We start from the raw sequence: 21,937 nt of genomic DNA, 5'->3' as shown, positions 1-21,937 counted from the left end.
TAGTGCACTCGCGCAGTGATTCGGGACTGAGCCGCTGTGTGTGTGATCCCAGCGCATATCACTTACCACTTGCAAGTGGAAGGATGGCAAGCCTAAAGACAATCATAACTACACAATGGGCAGTATTTGCATCAGTATTTGCAGTATTTTCATACTTTTATACTCTTTAATGAAAGGTGATACAAGGCGGAAGTCCGCGCTGTTTTTCAGCAGTCGCGTCACATGACCAATGCCAGCGAATCAGGAAGGTGGATGTCACAGTGACGTTGTCCAATGACGACGCCAGCTAGAGCTCAGCACAGCGTATCCGCGTATTCTCAATGTTTACACAGCACCGGAGCTGACACGATCTGGATTGAATACGTGGACCCTGGCGGATTCCCGTTTCCCGGCGTTTCCAGGCGGTTTAATGTAAACGGACAGTGCATCCGCGAAGAAAACGAGACAGATACGGTCTAATGTAAACTTGGCCTATCACTCCAGTGTTCTAATGGTACAATGTGTTTGCTCATTGCCTCAGAAGGCTAATGGATGATTAGAAAACCCTTGTACAATCATGTTAGCACAGCTGAAAACAGTTGAGCTCTTTAGAGAAGCTATAAAACTGACCTTCCTTTGAGCAGATTGAGTTCCTGGAGCATCACATTTGTGGGGTCGATTAAATGCTCAAAATGGCCAGAAAAATGTCTTGACTAGATTTTCTATTCATTTTACAACTTATGGTGGGAAATAAAAGTGTGACTTTTCATGGAAAACACAAAATTGTCTGGGTGACCCCAAACTTTTGAACGGTAGTGCAAGTGACATTTACAACTGTTATGGATCGATCTTTGTGTAACATTGCTGAAGTAGATGAAGTACTTTAAAAAAATAAAAGTGCTGTGATTTATAATAATTTTTTTCTGATTCGTAACAGAATGGAATGTTTATAGAGTATTTGGAATCCTATTGCAATAAATAGAATTAGACCAGAATTAAATTCCGAGCATATAAAAAAATTAGATGCTTGAAATATTCAGATTTTTCTATTCCATTCAGAAAATATTTTTTTGCAGTTAGTTGTAAATATCTACCACATATTACAATATCAGTAGACATTTTATATTTTAGTTCGAGGACTGACATGCGACCTTTGACCTGGATTTTCATGTGGTTACAATGTCGATTCCCTGTTGACATTTATTGGTAAAACTACAAAACGAGAAATTAATACAAACAACAACGAATGATTAACAAAATGTGATCTATGAAAACACTTAGAAAGCGGCTAGAAAGTGGAACAAAAAGATTTTCTGACGCAGGTTAAACATTATCAGTTCATTTGTTTACAAGCATTAGAATTACTTCCTCATTTACGTCAGCACCGACATCCATCCATTATCTGTAGCCGCTTATCCTGTTCTACAGGGTCGCAGGCAAGCTGGAGCCTCCGGCATCCATATATTTATATAAAATATATTTTGTACTAGGCGGCACGGTGGTGTAGTGGTTAGCGCTGTCGCCTCACAGCAAGAAGGTCCTGGGTTCGAGCCCCGTGGCCGGCGAGGGCCTTTCTGTGTGGAGTTTGGATGTTCTCCCCGTGTCCGCGTGGGTTTCCTCCGGGTGCTCCGGTTTCCCCCACAGTCCAAAGACATGCAGGTTAGGTTAACTGGTGACTCTAAATTGACCGTAGGTGTGAATGTGAGTGTGAATGGTTGTCTGTGTCTATGTGTCAGCCCTGTGATGACCTGGCGACTTGTCCAGGGTGTACCCCGCCTTTCGCCCGTAGTCAGCTGGGATAGGCTCCAGCTTGCCTGTGACCCTGTAGAACAGGATAAAGCGGCTACAGATAATGAGATGAGATGAGATATTTTGTACTAAATATTAATCTATGTAAAACAAATTTTAAATAAAAACTATGTATTGTTAACACATAGCGATTATATTTTTTATATACGTGTATAAATAATCATCTGGATGTCGATAATTGTGGAAGGCTGTCACGTGATCTGATACGCTAAGTAATCGGGAATCAACTCAATTTTTTTTTCATTGGAAGTTTGAGCAATTATTCATGCACAATTTACGTACTGAAAGTCTTTACTACTTTTGCAATATCCAAAAGATCATTAAGATGTCGATAACTGTAGGTGCCGCTCAAGTAAATAATAGAGTAAATAGCCCTATTCCACAACTGTAGTCATCTATATTATGTCAAAAACTGCTCAACTAAGTAAAGAGAAACGACATCCGTCATTACTTTCAGACATGAAATGTCTTTTTTTTAATTAATAAAAATAAAGAAAAAACATTGAATTCGAAGGTGTCCAAACTTTTGACTGGTACTGAATATATATATATATATATATATATATATATATATATATATATATATATATATATATACATACACACTATATTGCCAAAAGTATTTGCTCACCTGCCTTGACTCACATATGAGCTTAAGTGGCATCCCATTCCTAATCCATAGGGTTCAATATGACATCGGTCCACCCTTTGCAGCTAGAACAGCTTCAACTCTTCTGGGAAGGCTGTCCACAAGGTTTAGGAGTGTGTTTATGGGAATTTTTGACCATTCTTCCAGAAGCGCATTTGTGAGGTCACACACTGATGTTGGACGAGAAGGCCTGGCTCTCAGTCTCCGCTCTAATTCATCCCAAAGGTGTTCTATCGGGTTGAGGTCAGGACTCTGTGCAGGCCAGTCAAGTTCATCCACACCAGACTCTGCCATCCATGTCTTTATGGACCTTGCTTTGTGCACTGGTGCACAGTCATGCTGGAAGAGGAAGGGGCCAGCTCCAAACTGTAAAAACAGTCTGCATGTCTAGGTGCTTGATTTTATACACCTGTGGCCATGGAAGTGATTGGAACACCTGATTCCGATAATTTGGATGGGTGAGCAAATACTTTTGGCAATATAGTGTATATATGTATAAATCTACATAGGCAAAAAGGTACAATATTAATAACTGTCAAGTTTCTCAACTACTCCTTTTTGTATTAAAACAGACACAGACAAATTATGGGGAAAAAACCAAAAGATTCCACATTTGCAGTGTTTTCTTGGCACATTACGTCATAGTGGGAATAAAGGACGCAAATCTCTGGATGCCACACAAGCTGCATGACGTCATGCACTGTCTGAGCTCGCACAGCGGCATGGACTCCTGGTAACGTCTTGGTGAACTCATCCTCGTGTGTCATCACAAAGACTTGTGTGCTCTTTGTGCACGATTAAGGCCCGTGTCAAGAGCAACCTCTGTAAGGCTTCCATTACTCATAATGCTTTATCATAATCATGTTCCTGCAATGACGGTCTGTGTCCTACCTGATAAAATAAACAGATACTGTCTCACCAGTTCGTTTTACAGTCTACATCCACGTTGTTTCATTGCAAAAGTTCCTTATGAATTGAAAAATCTTTACCTTTTACATCAAAAGTGTTCAAAGAATAATAGTTTGGAGGTGCTATAAAATACGTCAAATACTATCACAAAGTAATCTTTGATCTCGTCTTCATAAAACTGCAGCTCCACTGGCTTTCCAGTTATAAGCCTCTTGGCTGCTCATTGTACAGATAAGTAACATTTATTTTATTTAAGAAAACAAAGCTTCTTTGTTATCTCGAGCTGTTCCAGAACAGTTTGTATGTTGCCGTAATAAATACTTGTCCTCCTTTTAATCCTCTGAGCATTCCAGGATGTCTGAGCACCAATTAGCACGTTAAAAAGTGTGAAGATCAGTGTGTCGAGAGGGAAGCCTACAGATGCTGGATGGAGAGCAAGTGCATGTGACACGTGCCTTTGCTGGTCAGACTATGAGCGAATCTCTGCTTAGGAGTGTGTTCTGTTAAAAAAAAAACAAAGGGAGAGAAAAAGACAGGAAAAGAGTATAAATGATGCTTTGTGTGTACAGGCAGTCATGCAAATATTAGTATGAGCAAACTGTGAAAATAGTGCAAGTGAGGGGCTGTAAGTCAATTATTATAATTATTATTATTTCAAAAATAATATTACCCACACTGTTTTATAAATATATATACACACACACACACACTGGCCACTTTATTAGGAACCCCCATCCACCTGCCGTTTGATGCAGTTCTCTAATCAGCCGATCCCATGACAGCAGCACAATGCATCAAATCATGCAGATACAAATCAAGAGCTTCAGCTAATGTTCACTTCAAACATCAGAACGGGAAAAATTGTGATCTCAAAGTGTGACTTTCTTTCACTGTGGGTGTTGGTTTGAGCCAGATGGACTGGTTTGAGTTTTTCAGAAACTGCTGATCTCCTGGGGTTTTCACACTAGTCTGGCTAATGCGACAAAGCTCTACGAGCTATTGGTCTGGCCAAGATATTAAGCCCAACCGTTTCCCAGAGCCCGTGGTTGACCCGCCTCCCTGAAATGCCTCAGTTTGCTACTGGTCGAAGCCAGAAAAGGCTGTGACGAAGCTTAAACCAATCACATCACTCTTTCCTCTGACGTATGCGACGCGACGGAGCTAACTGATAGATTAAACTCTTACCGAAGCCGGTCGGGAGCAAGGCGAAAACGTCCTTCCTTTCAATAAATACCTCCAGGGCTGCTCTTTGCTCCGTTTTCAATGAGAACTTCCCGTTGAATGCTTTCAATACAGCATCTATGCGTAATAGATGCGGAAGCGTGAATGAAGCACTTCCGGCATAGATTCTGTAAACAATCTATGGCTTCCGGTCGCAGTTCTACTACGTCAGTGCCTTGAACACACCTCTACCCAGGGCCGTTGGAGATGCTCAAAGTTGATTGGTTCCCGATTTTTCGGGAGCTTGGAAGAGCTGGAGATAGCTTGCCTGGCCAGACTAAGCTTGCAACAGGCCCTCGTGTTGCGTCACGCTTAGGATGGGCGGGCCCAGGCTATTTTCACACAGCAGTCTGTAGAGTTTACACAGAACGGTGCGAAAAACAAAAAACACTGAGTGAGCGACAGTTCTGTGTGGAAACAAACGCCTTGTTGATAAGAGAGCTCAGAGGAAAATGGCCAGATTGGTTCGAGCTGCCAGGAAGGATATACAGTGGCATGTAAAAGTTTGGGCACCCTTGCTGAAAATGTCTGTTACTGTGAATAGTTAACTGAGCAGAAGATGAACTGATCACCAGAAAGGCATAAAGGTAAAGACGACATTTCTTTTCAGCATTTTCTGCAAGATTTGTGTATTATTTTTGTTTTGTACAATTGCGTCCTGCGTCCTAGCCACAAAATTCAGCGTCTGAAGTTTGCAAATGAGCATCTAAATAAGCCTGATGCATTTTGGAAACAAGTCCTGTGGACTGATGAAATCAAAATAGAACTTTTTGGCCACAATGTGCAAAGGTATGCTTGGAGAAAAAAGGGTGCCAAATTCCAGGAAAAGAACACCTCTCCAACTCTGAAGCATGGGTGTGGATCGATCATGCTTTGGGGTGGTGTTGCAGCCAGTGGCACAGGGCACATTTCATTGGTCGAGAGAAGCATGGATTCGAATAAATACCAGCAAATTCTGGAAGCAAACATCACACCATCTGTAAAAAAGTTGAAGTTAAAAAGAGGATGGGTCCTACAATAAGACGATGATCCAAAACACACCTCAAAATCTACAATGGAATCCCTCAAGAGGCCCAAGCTGAAGGTTTTGCCCTGGCCCTCACAGTCCTCTGACCTAAACATCATTGAAAATGTGTGGATAGAGCTCAAAAGAGCAGTGCATGCAAGACAGCCCAAGAAACTTGTAGAAGTGGAAGCCTTTTGCAAGGACGAATGTGTGAAAATCCCCCAGGTAAGAACTGAAAGATTATTAGCTGGCTACAAAAAGCGTTTACAAGCTGTGATACTTGCCAAAGGGGGTGTTACTAGGTACTAACCATGCAGGGTGCCCAAACTTTTGCTTCAGGTCCTTTTCATTTTTGGTATTTTACGCCTGTAAATGATGGAAATAAAAATGTAATCTTGTGGAAAATATTAAAGAAATGTGTCATCTTTACCCTTATGACTTTTGGTGATCAGTTCATTTTCTGCTCACTTAACTGTTCACAGTAACAGACATTTTCAGCATGCCACTGTAGTAACTCATAGCAACTCTTTACAGCCATGATGAACAGAAAAGCATCTCAGCATGCAACGGCAGAAGATCACATCGGGTTCCAGTCCTGCAGCCAGGAACAGGGATCTTACAAAGCCCCACTGTTCTTACAAAGCCCCACTGTTATGGAACAGCCTTCCAAGTAATGTTCGGGAATCAGACACAGTCTCAGCATTTAAGTCTAGGCTGAAAACATATCTGTTTAGTCAAGCCTTTTGTTAATGGTGTTTATGAGGTAAAGGAGTAGATCTGGAGGGTCCTCAGACAGAGTGTTTTGGTAAACTGGGATGTATGGATGCTGTCAGTCCCCACTCGCTTGCTCACTCGAGTTTGTTGACGGTGCAGTGGCTGGCTGCTTTATGTCCCGGGGCTCCCTCATGCCTGTGTTACCTTCTGGCTCTCTCCTTTTAGTTATGCTGTCATAGTTAGTTGCCGGAGTCCCTGCTTGTACTCGGTGCAATATGTATACTGTTCCTACTTATTCAGGTGACATTGGGCATACCTAACCACCTGTGTTTTCTTTCTCTCCCCCCCCCCCCCCCCCCCCAAATCTGTCCCTCTGAGTTACATGGAGTCAACAGGAAATCTTTTGGTGGAGACGGTGGGGACCTCGACTGGCTATCGTAGCCTGCAGGGAATCGGCCGTCAGACATTCTGTCGCATGTCCCAGACCCGGTGAAATGTAACTGAATTGTCTTGGCCAGGCCTAAGGGTCCCATCTGCATCTCATCATTGCTGAGGAGTGTGCTCCCATCACCCAATCAAGCATCCAGCCAGAGCAGGTCATGATATATTTTTTACCATATTAACATGCCATTGTGCGTCATGCCTGATGTAAAGACTCTCGTCTCTGCGAGCCTACCACACAGATTTAATACTTGTCATTTTTAGGGCATACCTAACAACGTGTTTTCTTTCTCTCTCTCTCTCTCTCTCTCTCTCTCTCTCTCCCCCCCCCCATCTGTCCCTCTGAGTTACATGTTGATCCTGGGACTGAGATGCTGGCCTCTTCTGCCCCTCGGACCTGCTTGATCCATCCTGGTGCCCTGTGTCTGGTCGGAGTTTTATCGCCCCACTCCTGTGAAGGACGGCCCCATGAGGACAGTTGAGGGTTATACCTGTTAAAACTGTTAATATTATAGTCAGGCTGTCTGTTGTTGCCCAAATGAGGATGGGTTCCCTTTTGAGTCTGGTTCCTCTCGAGGTTTCTTCCTCATGTCGTCTGAGGGAGTTTTTCCTTGCCACCGTCGCCACAGGCTTGCTCATTGGGGATAGATTAGGGATAAAATTAGCTCATGTTTTAAGTCGTTCAAATTCTGTAAAGCTGCTTTGCGACAATGTTTATTGTTAAAAGCGCTGTACAAATAAACTTGATTTGATTTGATCTTGGAATCAAAACTAGTTCCTATTAAAGTGGCCAATGAGTGCATATAAAACGAAAACATGTTAAACAAATGAAAATACAGGATCAATCAGGGAAGAGAAGAATAAGCAAACTATCATAATCCCTATGTATGCACTTCATAAAATTTCATTTCACCGTTTTACATAAATGTTTCGGTATTATGCAATTTAAAAATCAGTGATGAGATGATGGATATCCATAGTTGATGTTCCAGTCGTATACAGTAGACAGGCGGTTGCTTTAAGACTACAGAAGAAGCCTGGCAATGAAATGTTCACCAACAATGCAATACCACGCTGTGTATTAATTTAATGCAAACTGTTTTCAGTGGGAGGGCGGCACGGTGGTGTAGTGGTTAGCACTGTCGCCTCACAGCAAGAAGGTTCTGGGTTCGAGCCCAGCGGCCGACGAGGGCCTTTCTGTGTGGAGTTTGCATGTTCTCGCCGTGTCCGCGTGGGTTTCCTCCGGGTGCTCCGGTTTCCCCCACAGTCCAAAGACATGCAGGTTAGGTTAACTGGTGACTCTAAATTGACCGTAGGTGTGAATGTGAGTGTGAATGGTTGTCTGTGTCTATGTGTCAGCCCTGTGATGACTTGGCGACTTGTCCAGGGTGTACCCCGCCTTTCGCCCGTAGTCAGCTGGGATAGGCTCCAGCTTGCCTGCGACCCTGTACAGGATAAGCGGTTACGGGTAATGGATGGATGTTTTCAGTGGACAAATCTAGCCTGTGTCAAAATGTCCACAGAAGCCCTTAAACACAACTCCAAGACAACTTCATTGACACACAGCTTCATGGGATCCTACAAGATAGATTCAAGTGAAGAGTTCAAGCACAAACACCGACAAGCACCAACCTGGAAAAAATTTAACCAATACCATCAGCGAACTGGTGGTGGTCTTTCTGTTCAGTAGGTTTGGGTTTTTTCCCCTGCAGAATTAGATATCTCCATTGTGAAATCCTGCTATATTTGGAGTTTCGTTTCAGAAACTACCATGTCATCTACCATGTCCTATTTTTCGCAGATACATACAACTCTATTTCATCAAATCATGATTTGGAAAGACCTTCCCTGTGTCCGAAATCACTCACTACTCACTATATAGTGGACTATATAGTGAGTTCGCCATTTTATAGTGCTGTCCGAATGTATAGTGAGAATTATTACACCCTATATAGTGGACTCATAGTATCCCACAATGCACCATGAAAGGTAGTCGACAACAGATGGTCACTAACCAAGCAATATATACCATCATGCACTGCGGTTGCACTGAAAGAAAAAAGTGTGTTGGGGTGAATGAACGGAGGAAGAAACACATTATAAATAGACATTCAAATCCAATTAAAAATAGTAAGAGAATAGAAAATAAGCTAAAATAGAATAAGACAGATAAAATACAAGAATAAAAGTTACAGTGCAGAGCGAGGAATTAATCAAAAGCCGCAAATTTGATTTAATAAAAGGCAGCGGCAAAGAAGAAAGTATTCAGCCTTGATTTAAAAGAACTAAAAGATCCAGCAGACACAAAGTACTTTGTATTGATTAATGTGGGAAATTCAGTATAACATGGATTTATCACAAAAATGCATGCATGTATTTATTATTTTGAAACCCACCAGCCGACTGATCTGGAATGCTTTAATTGTGTGACAGTGATGACGTAAATAATGGCGCGGCGGAGTAGTGTCCAAAAGTGTTCTTTCATTTTACCAATGAGCTCACTATATAGTCCTCTATCTAGTAATTCCCTAGATAGTGAGTAGGGAGTAGTGAATGAGTGAGAGATGTCGGACATAGCCCTAGTCTTTGAGGGCCAAAGATGGGCTGAGGATCTCTAGTTTGTCAACAAATGTGTGAGAAAATTATTGAAATGTTTAAAAACAATGTTCCTCAAAGAAAGATATGAAGGGATTTGGATTTCTCACACTCTACGGTGCATATCATTACATAATTCAAGGAATCTGGAGGAATTTCGGTGTGTAAAGGGCAAGGGCACAAGCCTAAGCTGAACACCCGTAATCTCTGATCCCTCAGATGGCACTGCATCAAGAACCGTCATTCATCTATAGCTGATAGAACCACATGGGCTCGGGATTACTTTGGCAAACCTTTGCCAAGCACAACAACACAGAGTTACATCCACAAATGCCAGTTAAAACTTTACTGTGCAAAAAGGAAGCCTTGTGTTAACTGTGTCCAGAAGTGCTGTTGACTTCTCTGGGCTCGGAGGCATCTGGGATGGACCATCACTTTAAGCTGACCTTAAACCAAAACTGTAATTGTCAGACATGTAGTGGGCTCATACAAATTCCAGACTAAACAACCGAGGGCATAAACAATAAACGGTCACAAAATTAACTTTCATGGATCATTTTGTACTGAATTAACACTTGGTCATTTTTAAAATAAATTGTATCACCTTGTTTTGCAATTAAGTTAAATTAGCATAAATTATTTGTAAGTTTAATTAAAGCATAAATTAATACATGAAAATAAAAAGATAAAAAGCCAAATAAATTAGTTAATTTAAAAAGCAACTCTTTTTTTTCCCCTTTACTTTTCTTATTCTGGTTCAACGTGTACTTAAATTAGTGCAAATAAGCTTTATTTTGGTGCATCTCTAATTTTTAAATGTTAGCTGCGTTAAAGGTTTAACAAATGGTTTTGTGGGGGGGGGGGGGGGGAACTCAAATGCAAGCAAATGCATGCTTGAGAGCACATTCCTCTTCCTGTTCTTGTTACCTGTGTACAGGTTATTTTCTGCTGTCGAAGCGAGGTACAAATCGAACCGTGACCAAAAAACCTAGGTCCGAATCAACCTGCGAATTCTGTTCATCATAAAATGTCTATAAGAGATAAACATGAAATTATTGATGGAGATGACAGTTTTGAGGAAATCTTATAGAGTGCAAATACATTTGGTATATAATATGACTATACTAATGGGATTTCTCATCTCATCTCATTATCTCTAGCCGCTTTATCCTGTTCTACAGGGTCGCAGGAAAGTTGGAGCCTATCCCAGCTGACTACGGGCGAAAGGCGGGGTCCACCCTGGACAAGTCACCAGGTCATCACAGGGCTGACACATAGACACAGACAACCATTCACACTCACATTCACACCTACGGTCAATTTAGAGTCACCAGTTAACCTAACCTGCATGTCTTTGGACTGTGGGGGAAACCGGAGCACCCGGAGGAAACCCACGCGGACACGGGGAGAACATGCAAACTCCGCACAGAAAGGCCCTCGCCGGCCATGGGGCTCAAACCCAGGACCTTCTTGCTGTGAGGCGACGGCGCTAACCGCTACACCACCGTGCCGCCACTAATGGGATTTCCTCACAAATATTTTTTTGTCTTTTGGAAGTGTCCCTGAAGTGTTCTCAAGCACTCTAAAGGAAGAATGATGTAACAACTGGGCCTACATATAACTCACCACTTTACGTGGCCTACTCAGTTCCTCTCTATGTTCCTCTTCTTTTCTGGAGCGTGTGGAGGTCAAAGGTTGGTGGGAGTTCACAGCACCACGGAAACGTTCTGGTTCCCTTTCTACATATGGAGGCAACGACTCATCCTCCTCCGTTGCTCGGTTGCTAGCTGATCTGTTGCCAGGTGAGTGACTGTGGCAGCTCTTTTGAGAGCTATTTTTAGAGGGCCTGTCTGATTCTTCCTCATTCCGGCCACCTTTTGAAGACAAGCTCCTCCCAGCTTTTGCTTTGCGTTCCAATAAACTATTAAGGAGGGCATCATCATAGTCCTGCTCACTCTCAACTTCCTGCCTTCTCGTATCCCGTGAATTGGGGTCACGGCGAAGATTGCTGTCCCCTGTACCTCGTCTCTTTGGATTTCCTGGTACATGAGGAAGACCTGAAGGATGAGGTCTGTCTTGGACATCTTTAGGATAATCACGTTTGGAGCTGTAATATGGATAACGGTCATGCTCCAGCTCCCGTTCTCTCTGCCATTCTCGCTCGTGCTCACATTGCCTTTGTTTTGTCAGGTAATCGGCCTCGTCATCACTAAAATCATCATGGCGGCGTCGCTGAACATAGCTCATAGCAAATTCCTCAAGCTCATCCAGGGAGCCGGTGCGTCCTCCCATTTGGAAAGCCTTCCTCTGCAGATGCTCAGAACGAGGGTTCCACCTGGGGAAATATCACAATGACCGTTGATCTTTCTTAAATATATATTAATATCTTCTTGGATATATTAATAAGTAATTTAAATGTATATACTGTAGGATATTTGCAAAACAAAAGGATACTTAAAAAAAATCACAAGCAACTCAAGACAAATATAATCCAGGAAAGAAACACACACAAATTTGAAAATTAGGCTATATGATTCATTCATTCAACTTCAATAACTGATTTATTCTGCTCAGGGTCTTGGTGGATCCAGAGTCTAACCTGAGAACACTGAGTCCAAGGTGGAAATAGACCCTGGAATGGATGCAACACATACACACACTCATTCACACTTAGGGACAGTTTAGCATAGCCAGTCCACCAAGTGACAAGGTTTTGGAAATTGGGAGCGAGCCCACATGACCATTGGGAGAACCTGAGTTCAGGATCGAACTGGGGAACATGGAGCTGTGAGGTGGCAACACACATCCCAAATCTTAGTTACCTTGGGTGATCTTCCTTCACTCGATGATGAGGATGTCGAGCGGACGTTTGTGTGTGCACTGGAGACATTTTTCTACTCAGTATGTCCGGAGGGTCATCCATATCAGGAATGGCTGGAAGTGCTTTCTTCTGAACCTTTCGATAAGCCTGGTGGAAATCTGTCTCTGCTTCATGTAAGGAACTAAGTTCCGACATGCTGACAGCTGGCCAGCAAAGGGAAAACAAAGTGATTTAAAAAGTTCTGAATTACTTTTTCAGTGCAAAAAGCATTTAATATTCAGCCAGTTCAAGCAAAGTTGCATCATGCACTATTCAAAGTCTTTAAATAGTCACTGACCGCATGTTCTGTTCAAGTCATATCTTAAAGGAGATACGCAGAATCATGGCCTCACTTTTGTTTATAAATGCCTTGAGACCTCAAGAATGGCACAGGAATAGTTTTAAGCATTAACAATGAATCTAATATAGTAATTTTTACGATTAAAGTGATTCATATAGGTAGCGGTCTGAATGAATGGCCTTGACGTCCGTAACGTCACAGCAGGAAGTCTATCGGTCTCATCGCCATTTCCGCTATACTACTACTACTACTACTACTACTGGTTTATTTCTGGCTTTCCAAATACCAATTTTGGCTCTTCATCCAGAAAATCAAATCTATACTAAAACACAGAGCTGACTGCAACTTCGATCCTCCATTGTGAGCTAATTTATCACCACGCCATGTAGATGTGTTGCTGGCGGGTGCAGCAACACGACAGAAGGTGGATTTACATTGCATTCATGGCTCAAGAATGTTCAAACTGCAAAGACTTGGAGGCATTTTGCGAGAAGTTCACAGGCACATTGGGCGCCTACGAAGTGGTCTCTCCTCTACTCTGCACATTTTACTGAAGACTCGTACAAGACCTCTGATCTGTTGAGGAATGTTGGCTATAAGCCCGTATTGAAAGAGGGTGCAGTACCAACAATTAAAGGAAAAGAAAACTACAAGAAAAGGAAAGTCTCATCTCATCTCATTTTTTTTTTTTAAAAAGGAAAGTAAGTTCAGTTGCACCAGTTCTCCCGGATGTGAGCCGAGGGTTGTTGGTAAAACCCGGGACGGAACGGGACATGACATATTATTGCTCAGGCAGTGATCTCCCTGTGGTTGTTGCTAAAACCGCGGACGTTCCACCCCATCCCAGGTTTCAGTAATTGCCTGAGCTGAGCAGTAATGGCGGAGTACTCAGTATGGAGAAAATGGAGAATGAGTGGAGCAGCTATCTGATTTCTCCACTAGATATTGCTGCCATCTCGCCCTTACGTGGAAGAAGCGATGAACGGAGAACTGAAAGAACAACTGAAAGTCAGATTGTTTCAAAACAATCGGCCACAAGATCGGCCTTCAAGAAGTGAGAACACAGACAGGTAAGCTCCAACTCTCATTTGGATATAAAACAACACGTTGTTTACCTGCATTTAGATTAATACGTGTAACTTGTATTGTGTGTTTAAGTTACTGGTATAAGATTATTTAATTCGCTTCAGAATGTGATCGTCTCAGTTCATCTGATTATTTAATGAGCCTTTTATATTTTATCAGTGAAAATGCATGCATGTACATGTATGTTGCATAAGTTATAACACCTATCCTGTTTTAATGAGAGTCAACCCACAATCAGTGAAGTCAAATGTCTTAGTTGAGCAAGTCGGTAACAGGATTTCTTACTTTCACCATAAATTTTTTATTTATATGACTTTGGTCTATAGCTGTCAAAGGCCTCGGCCTTAAAACCGGTTCCTGCTGTGACGTCACGCACTCAGGGCTGGCTGGCTCAGTGGGGCAGCTCGAATGCCAACTTTGAGGTCGATTTTAACTCTCAAAAATATATATTTTTTTAATTCCCATTTATGCAGCATACAAGAGTCAAGGATGGAGATACTATCCACTCAGAAATTTATTTAAAAATAAAGGTTCTGCGCATCTCCTTTAAGTTTCTTTTTCTGACAAGGAACATGCACTTGGCTGAATGTCTTATAAATCCGAGAAACAAACATTTTATACACTGTTAGATTATTCAGTTAGACTTTAGATACTTTACACGTGATTAGGAGGTTATAGAAAGTATGTATAAATACAGTGCCCTCCACATTTATTGGCACCCCTTATAAAGATTAGTAAAAAGGGTTGGGAAAAATCCACCTTTTAGTGAAATCACTTCAGCTCACTTTGAAAAAATGAGAAAAATCCAACCTTTAATGGAAATAAATTTATTCAGAGAAAAAAAAACAAGAAATAATTAAGAAAATAAATTTCAACAAAAACACATGTGCTACTATTATTGACCACAATGAACACAATGTATATTGTGTATATTGTAATATTGAACACAATGTAACTGAAGCATGTTTCCCATTTAAATTGTACATGTTTGAATTGATTGGAGTGTGTAGGAACTTTCATGCAGTAATCTGTGACCTCCTGATTAACTGGGGAACAAATATGAGGTGACACAGAGGCCAAATTCCCTCAACAGCAACATGGGAAAGATAAGAGAATGCATAAACCAAATGAGGGAGAAGTGGGTTGACCTTCATAAGTCAGGGAATGGTTATAAAACTAGCTACCCACCTGAAAATGCCCGTTTCTACTGTTAGGGCAATAATAAAAAAAAGTGGACACCAACTGGAACTGTTGCAAAATTGCTTGGAAGAGGACCCAAGTTTATTCTGCCCCCATGTACAGTGAGAATGATGGTAAGAAAGGCAAAAAAAATCCCCCAAGGATCACTGTTAGTGAATTACAAGAAAAAGTAAAATCTTGTGGTTTCCAAGTGTTCAAAACCACCATCAGACGCCACCTCCATGCCAACAGATTATTTGGAAGGTATGCAGAAAAAAAAAGCCTTTTCTGTCAGTGAACCACAAACATAAGCACCTGAAATTTGCGAAACACTACTACAACTTTGACCGGAATCATGTTCTGTGGTCTGATGCAACAAAAATGGAGCTTTTTGGCAATAAACACTCAAGGTGGGTTTGGTGTTAAAAGGATGGCTCTAATGAAAAGAACCCGAGCCCAACTGTAAAATACGGTGGAAGTTCTGTGATGTTTTGAAGCTGTTTTTCCTTCAAAGGCCCTGGAAACCTTGTTCGGGTACACGGCATCATGGACTCCATGAAATACCAGGACATTTTAGATCAAACTCTGCCTGCCTCTACTGGGTCGTCACTGGATCTTCCAGCAGGACAATGATCTGAAGCACATGTCCATATCAAACACAAAAGTGGTTTGCTGACCACAGAATCAAGCTTCTGCCAGGGCCATCTCAGTCCCCTGACCTGAACCCCATTGAAAACCAGTGGGCTGAGCTGAAGAGGAGTGGCGTGTGTACACGAGAGGGTCGAGGACTCTGGATGATCGGGAGATTGTGTAAAGAGGAATGGGCTCAGATGCCCTGCTCTGTATTGCCAATCTTAAAAAATGTTATAGGAGAAGACTCGGTACTGTTTTACTAGCAAACATAAGTTGTACAAAGTATTAAATGCAAAGGTGGCAATAATAGTGGCACATGTGTTTTTGTTGAAAATAATTATTTCTTGATGATGGATTTGTTCTTCTCTGAATAAATGTATTTCAAGTAAAGGCTGGATTTTTCTCTTTTTTTTTAAACTAATCTTTACAAGGGGTGCATATATATATATATATATATATATATATACACACACACAGTAATATACACAGTATGTATAAATTTTAAATATATTGTAATTACTTAATAATAATAATAATAATAATAATAATAATAATAATAATAATTATTATTATTATTATTAAAAAATAATTTTCATAGCTGTACAGTGAGACATTGTTAGGGAATAAACAGAACATGAGGGTTATATAACTGGTCAGTTGTAGCAGAAAGAATAAGCAGCCTGTAAAAAAACTATAAGCAAAACACTGGGACTATTTTAAAAGCAGTCAGATACTGTTCAAAGTCTACAGTGCGTACTGTGTCATTGTATGAGCACTTTAAAATGACGCTAAGGCCCTGTCCACACGGCAACGGATTCAGGTGACTCCGATACAATTGCTTATCGTTTAGGCCTGGCGTCCACACGGCACCGGCGTTTTGGGTGCCCAAAACGCGATCTTTTTGAGAACGGGTTCCAGAGTGGAAAGATCTGGCAACGTTGCCGTTGTGAAGTCGTCTGGATGAGTAGAACGGATTTGTTTACGAGGACGTCACAACCACATGACTGTGAGTGCTTCACGCCGGGTAGAAGTGTAACGAACTCGATGCGAGTTGTCAACAAATCCTATAACTTGGTTCATGAAACGCGCTTACAAAATATTTTCACTGTGAATATTTATTGTGTAATGATGCAAAGTGAGAGAGAGAGAGAGAGAGAGAGAGAGAGAGAGAGAGAGAGAGAGACTCTGCCCTTAGGGCAGAGTCAATTCCGCCAGCAAAAATAGGGAAAAAAAGGAGCGATCTCACCTCTTCAGATGTTGGTTTAAGTCCTACAATACATTCCTCAAAAAGGGCGTAGAAGAGCAAATTAATCCATCAACGTGTAGCATTCAATTTATTCCGGACCATTAAAGACGCCGCCTTCCGCATAGAATCATACGTCATCCTCGCCGCCATATTGGATAGGTCAAAGAGGAAAATAAAGATTAGCTGCGTTTAACTGTACCAATAGGTTTGCCGTCCAAACAAGATTACATGGGATTACCTTTCACAGGTGAGACTGGAAAAATACTTTTCATTGTATTTGGTCATTATAATGTAATTTTACGAACAGATTTTCCTGACTTTGTGGCTAATATGAAGCCTCGCGCATAATAGTTTATGCGCACGTGTCCTTACTTCTTCTATTGTTCTGGTGTCTCCGAAGGGACCGTCTTACAGCGCCCCTAGAGGTGTGGCATGTGTATTGCATCGTTTTCAGCAAGCGTTGCGTTGCCATATGGACCTGATATTTTACTGATCGTTGCCCATTTGGACGCGATATATTTTTAAATAACATCTCGTTGCCGTTGTCGTGTGGATGTAGCCTAAGGCTACTGAAGCATAGAAAAGCAAAAAGCGAGCTATGGAGAACATTATTGAGCTGAAAGGGAAAGTGCAGCCTTGTAATAGGAGGCTTTTATGAACATAGCACTTTTGAGTACCACACATGGCTTACAATCATGACTGCTGACGGTCTTAGAAGGGTTGAAATGTGCCAATTCTCTTTCCACATACTGCAGCACCTTCAGTGAATTCTGATCCGGCGTGGGCTGGAGACGATACCCACTGTGCACTACAGGGGACATGGTGTGTAAATGTGCATGCGGGACTGTATTCATATATGTACATGACAGACAGATGAGAACACGTTGAGAATTTTATGCTCGAGTGGAATAGAATTCAAACATGCGCGCATGCGCTTTAATAGGAACAGCTGTACTCCTGATCATTCATGTCATTATGTGAGCAGCGGGCACAACATCATGCAGATACAGGACCAGAGCTTTAAGTTAATGTTCACATTAAATATCTGAATGGGGAAAATGTGACCTCAGTGACTTTGACTGGGACATGGTTGTTAGCACCAGATGAGCTGTTTTGAGTATTTCAGAAACTGATGATCTCCTGAGATTTTCCCCCACACACACCATTCTGTGTAAATTCCAGAGACTGAAATTGCATGAATCAATTTCTGAGTCTGGCACTAACACCCATGCCACAGTTACCGTCACAGAGCTCATGCTTTTCCCACATTCTGATGGTTGATGAGAACATTACCTGAAGCTCTTTGCTGATATCTGCATGATTTAAATACACTGTACTGCTGCTACATGATTGGCTGATAATTGCAAAATAAGCAGGTGTACAGATGTTCCTGTTAAAGTGGCAGTCAAGTGTATGTATTCTGTGGAATCATACCTTTTGTGAAATTTACATCTTTTTTTTTTTTTTTTTTAATAGCTCTGGAAACATTTCACTACCTGAATTACTGCCTTGCTTAATCATAACGACTGTGAAATAAAAACTTCAGTGGCAAAAGCTTTTATTCTCTCTGTCTGTCTCTTATCAGGAGCTGTGTTTACACACAATGACCTTGATAACCTTTGCCTGATAACGTTATCTAAGTAAACACACACAAAATGGAAATAAGGCACTATCAATAATAATAATACTGCTTCTTATCTGTCCGTTTTACACAGCTGTTTGCTAACTAAATCCAATCCATGAGGCTTAAGCAAGCATATAATTACTGTTTAGGATGCTGTACCTGCTGCATAATCTGACTGATGCAACTGAAGGGCTGCGTTTCCTGCCACCGTTTTTTTTTTATTTGCATTTTAATTTCGTGCGTATTAAAATCTCAAGAAGTAAAAAGTGTATTTGTAAAAAATGCATTTTGCTTGCGGCATCTAAGTGTGAAACTCAAAAAATTGAATTTTCTTTTGTGCAAAATGTGTGGAATATTTACCTAATGACTGCTGAGCTGAAGAGATATTATTATCGATGGATGGTGCAGTGGACATCTTGGGCTCAATTAAAGATGGAGGGGAGATGGGTACCATGGTGGGCATGCCTTGTACGTAGTACGGCGGGTAGACTGCTGCTGGTGTGGAGAGTGCTGTCTTTATGCCTTTTCCTGCTTCATACACTGTGGGTAAATAAATTATGTAAAAATACTGTGGATACAGTTGTTTAACGATGGCGGTCCCACTGGCTCAGACCATTATCTCAGTAATTAATAATTGGTGTGGTTTATCTAAATAGAGCTACAAAATCTCTTCCCATGTTACAGAATCCTGCTGATAGTACACTACAGGGCCAAAAGGTTGGTGGACACCTGGCCATATGTGCTTCTTGAACATCCCATTCCAGATTTAGACCCCCTTTGCTGTTATAATAACCTCCACTCTTATATCACTTCTAAAGCTAACTAGTGAAACACAAATTAAATAACATACTAATAAGTGAGAAAATTAGTTGATTGACATGCGACATGCAAGCCTTCATATTATCTTCATTGCCAGACTAGCAAAGCAAGCAAACTGTACTAACTACACTATGTACACTCACCAGACCATCTTTGCTACTTCCTTCCAGGTTTTATTGTTCTTTATCAGGTTTTAATGCCTCTATACACGTTTAATGAGAGGTCATTCTGTATATAACAGGATAAGATGAAACCACATACAGGTTTTATTCTGTTTTTGCATGTCAAACAGTAAATCATAACTAATCGCAGGTAGGAGCTAAAGTCAAGAGTGGGGAAGTGAATGTATGTCAGACCACACATGCCATAGGCAGTGTTGTAGTCAAGACCACATAAACTGGAACCAAGTTATGGCCATGACCTAAGTATATTGAGACTGAGAGAAGACCAAGCCTTTGAGGGGTTGAGGCCACATCAAGACCAAGATCAAGTCATGGCCAAGACCTGAGTATATTGAGACCGAGACAAGACCAAGATTTGAGGGGTTGAGACCAAGTCATGGCCAAGACATGAGTCTATTGAGACTGAGACAAGACCAAGACTTTGAGGGGTTGAGACCAAGTCATGGCCAAGACCTGAGTATATTGAGACCAAGACTTTGAGGGGTTGAGGCCATGTCAAGACTCAGGGGCTCTGCATGCTCTTGCGACAAGGCTTTCGCAGATAGCTTTTCGCAGACAGTTGTAATTTATCGTTGAGCGGGGAGTATAGGCGTGTATAGGCGTGTGCAATGTTATTCACCGCCACAACGCAAGGGGGCACGAAGTCGCGAAATCGCTAGGAGTAGTTGGTGGGTGTGGTTAGTGGAGTGTTTATCCTCCGGTTATTTATAATTATGCTTATAATGACTAGAACTGGAGTCGTATAGATGTACGTACTTCCTCACTTCCTTGATCAACCGCTCTTCGTGCTGCTCCATCTTTGCTCGTGTTTTTAAAAATGGCAGTCATGAAAACAAAACAAACCGGGAAAGTAAGGAAGCGGAAGTGCGTGTACAGCGGATGTAGAGTGGACCAATCAGAGCCCTCTTGTCTGCGACGCTGTCTGCGGTGGTCACAATTTTTGAGAGGTGCGCGCAGAGCGTCTGCGAAGGGGGGGAGGCTTCGCAGACGCTATCTGAGACGCCATCTGCGAGGACTGGGTTGTCAGCATAAATTGGCCTTAAGACCAAGGCAGGGCGAGAGCGAGTCAAGCCCAAGACCAGGACCAGACCAGTGCATGTGAAGGGGGGTGGGGAGGGGTGGCAGCCATTAACAGAAACAAAAATTTTTAAATTCGCAGTGTGTCCTGTTATTGGTTGCATTTGAAGTAGGAAGTTTTACATCCAATCACAGTAATGATGTTAACAAATAAGTCAGACAATCCACTGGTGATTTAGTGAAATCCCCACAGTTGGTCTTGACCAGTCTTGAAATAAAATCCCGAGTCTTCTATGTCTAAGACCGAGATGAGACCAAGTAAAAATGTGGTCGATTCCAAGACCAAGACTGATCTCAAGTACTACAACACTAGCCACAGGGTTGGTCTGAGGACTCATTTGCGTTAATAGTTTGCATTATATCATGCCATACCTTACTTGCATAGAATTGAGAAAATCTCAGTTCACATGTGACCTGTCAATGTTGTTGAAAATGTGACTCCATGTTGAGCACAATCATAGTATATGAACAGCTGCCTTGTACTTTGTCGCATTAACATGTCAATCAGAGCAACATGACCCAATGGTGGGCATCTGTGAGTTCATGCATGTGGAAAGGTAGAAGTTGCTGCTTTCCTGTAGGTGTGTTCAGCTGCCCTGTGATGCAGCATGAACAACACGTTGAAAAGTTGCAGTGACTTCACAAGTCTCAGAAGAAGCACAATCTATTTCAGCCTCCCTGGACGAGTGGTGTCATATGATCAAGGAGAGCGAGCCAGTGGGTGGAATTTGCTTCCAAATTGGAAGTTAAATAAGGAAAGAAAAAAACTTGCTAATGTCTGAGTGAATGGATATGACGGAGTACTTACAGTGGCGAGGACAACAGCAGGTTTCGGGGCAACAGCAGCATCGCACGTAGCAGCAGCAGGAGTGAGGACAGCACTGACACCAACATACGCCCGCCAGGACAAAGAACAGGATACCACCCAGGACTACAATTCCCACAAACACCCACTCTGAAACAAAGAGCACAGTGTTGAGACTATAAAGAAAAGACTAAAATCATGGATATATTACATACAGTCAGAGACAACATATGGATTGCTCACAAGCAATGGAATGACATGGTTAATATATAACCATAACACAAGGCCTTCATGTCACAATTTTACCTTTCACAGGTATGCAATATACACCAACATTGACTTTCCTTGACTGTTCAAAGGTAGAAGTCGTGTCGAAACATACTGGCAACCAAAAAATAGAAAAATAAATACCCAACAGTTATAGGAACGCCCAAAGACATGCAGTATATACTGTACTTATAGCATCAATCCATTATCTGTAGTCGCTTATCCTGTTCTTCCAGGCAAGCTGGAGCCTATCCCAGCTGACTACAGGCAAGAGGTGGGATACACCCTGGACAAGTCGCCAGGTTATCGCAGTACTTATAGCAAAATGATGATATAAACATATAAGTGAATAAAATAATCATGAAAAGTGGTTTATCCATTGTGCCCACAAATACAAATATGGACAATCTGAGAGAACTGTGTAAGGAAAAAAATGGAAATAGTAGTTGTGATAACATTATGAACAAACAGTCTGAATATATCAAGGACAAAAAAACAAACCTACTAGAGGTCTGATCTACTATAGTACAATGAC

The 21,937-nt window shown here is 41.6% G+C and overlaps 1 protein-coding gene across 3 annotated transcripts in view; it reads right to left on the bottom strand.

The window, feature by feature from the left end:
- Positions 1-2,397: 2,397 nt before the first annotated feature.
- Positions 2,398-21,937, bottom strand: part of LOC132866107 (immunoglobulin-like domain-containing receptor 2) — a 58,220-nt gene continuing 38,680 nt past the window's right edge. For 2 of the 3 annotated variants that reach the window (XM_060898690.1, XM_060898692.1), the window contains 6 exons: positions 21,139-21,285; positions 18,613-18,792; positions 17,320-17,436; positions 12,146-12,347; positions 10,950-11,658; positions 2,398-3,846 (listed from right to left, as the gene is read on the bottom strand). In XM_060898690.1, coding sequence (XP_060754673.1) covers positions 3,811-3,846; positions 10,950-11,658; positions 12,146-12,347; positions 17,320-17,436; positions 18,613-18,792; positions 21,139-21,285 — 1,391 coding nt within the window. In that variant the 3' untranslated portion in view covers positions 2,398-3,810. Of the gene's footprint in view, positions 3,847-8,926; positions 9,770-10,949; positions 11,659-12,145; positions 12,348-17,319; positions 17,437-18,612; positions 18,793-21,138; positions 21,286-21,937 lie in introns of those variants that run through there. The other variant, XM_060898691.1, reaches the window with a different exon arrangement.

Source organism: Neoarius graeffei, chromosome 18 (assembly GCF_027579695.1).
Source record: "Neoarius graeffei isolate fNeoGra1 chromosome 18, fNeoGra1.pri, whole genome shotgun sequence".
Lineage (NCBI taxonomy): Eukaryota > Metazoa > Chordata > Actinopteri > Siluriformes > Ariidae > Neoarius > Neoarius graeffei.
The sequence above is the reverse complement of the archived record's forward strand: the minus strand, read 5'-3'. Positions and strand labels throughout refer to the sequence as shown.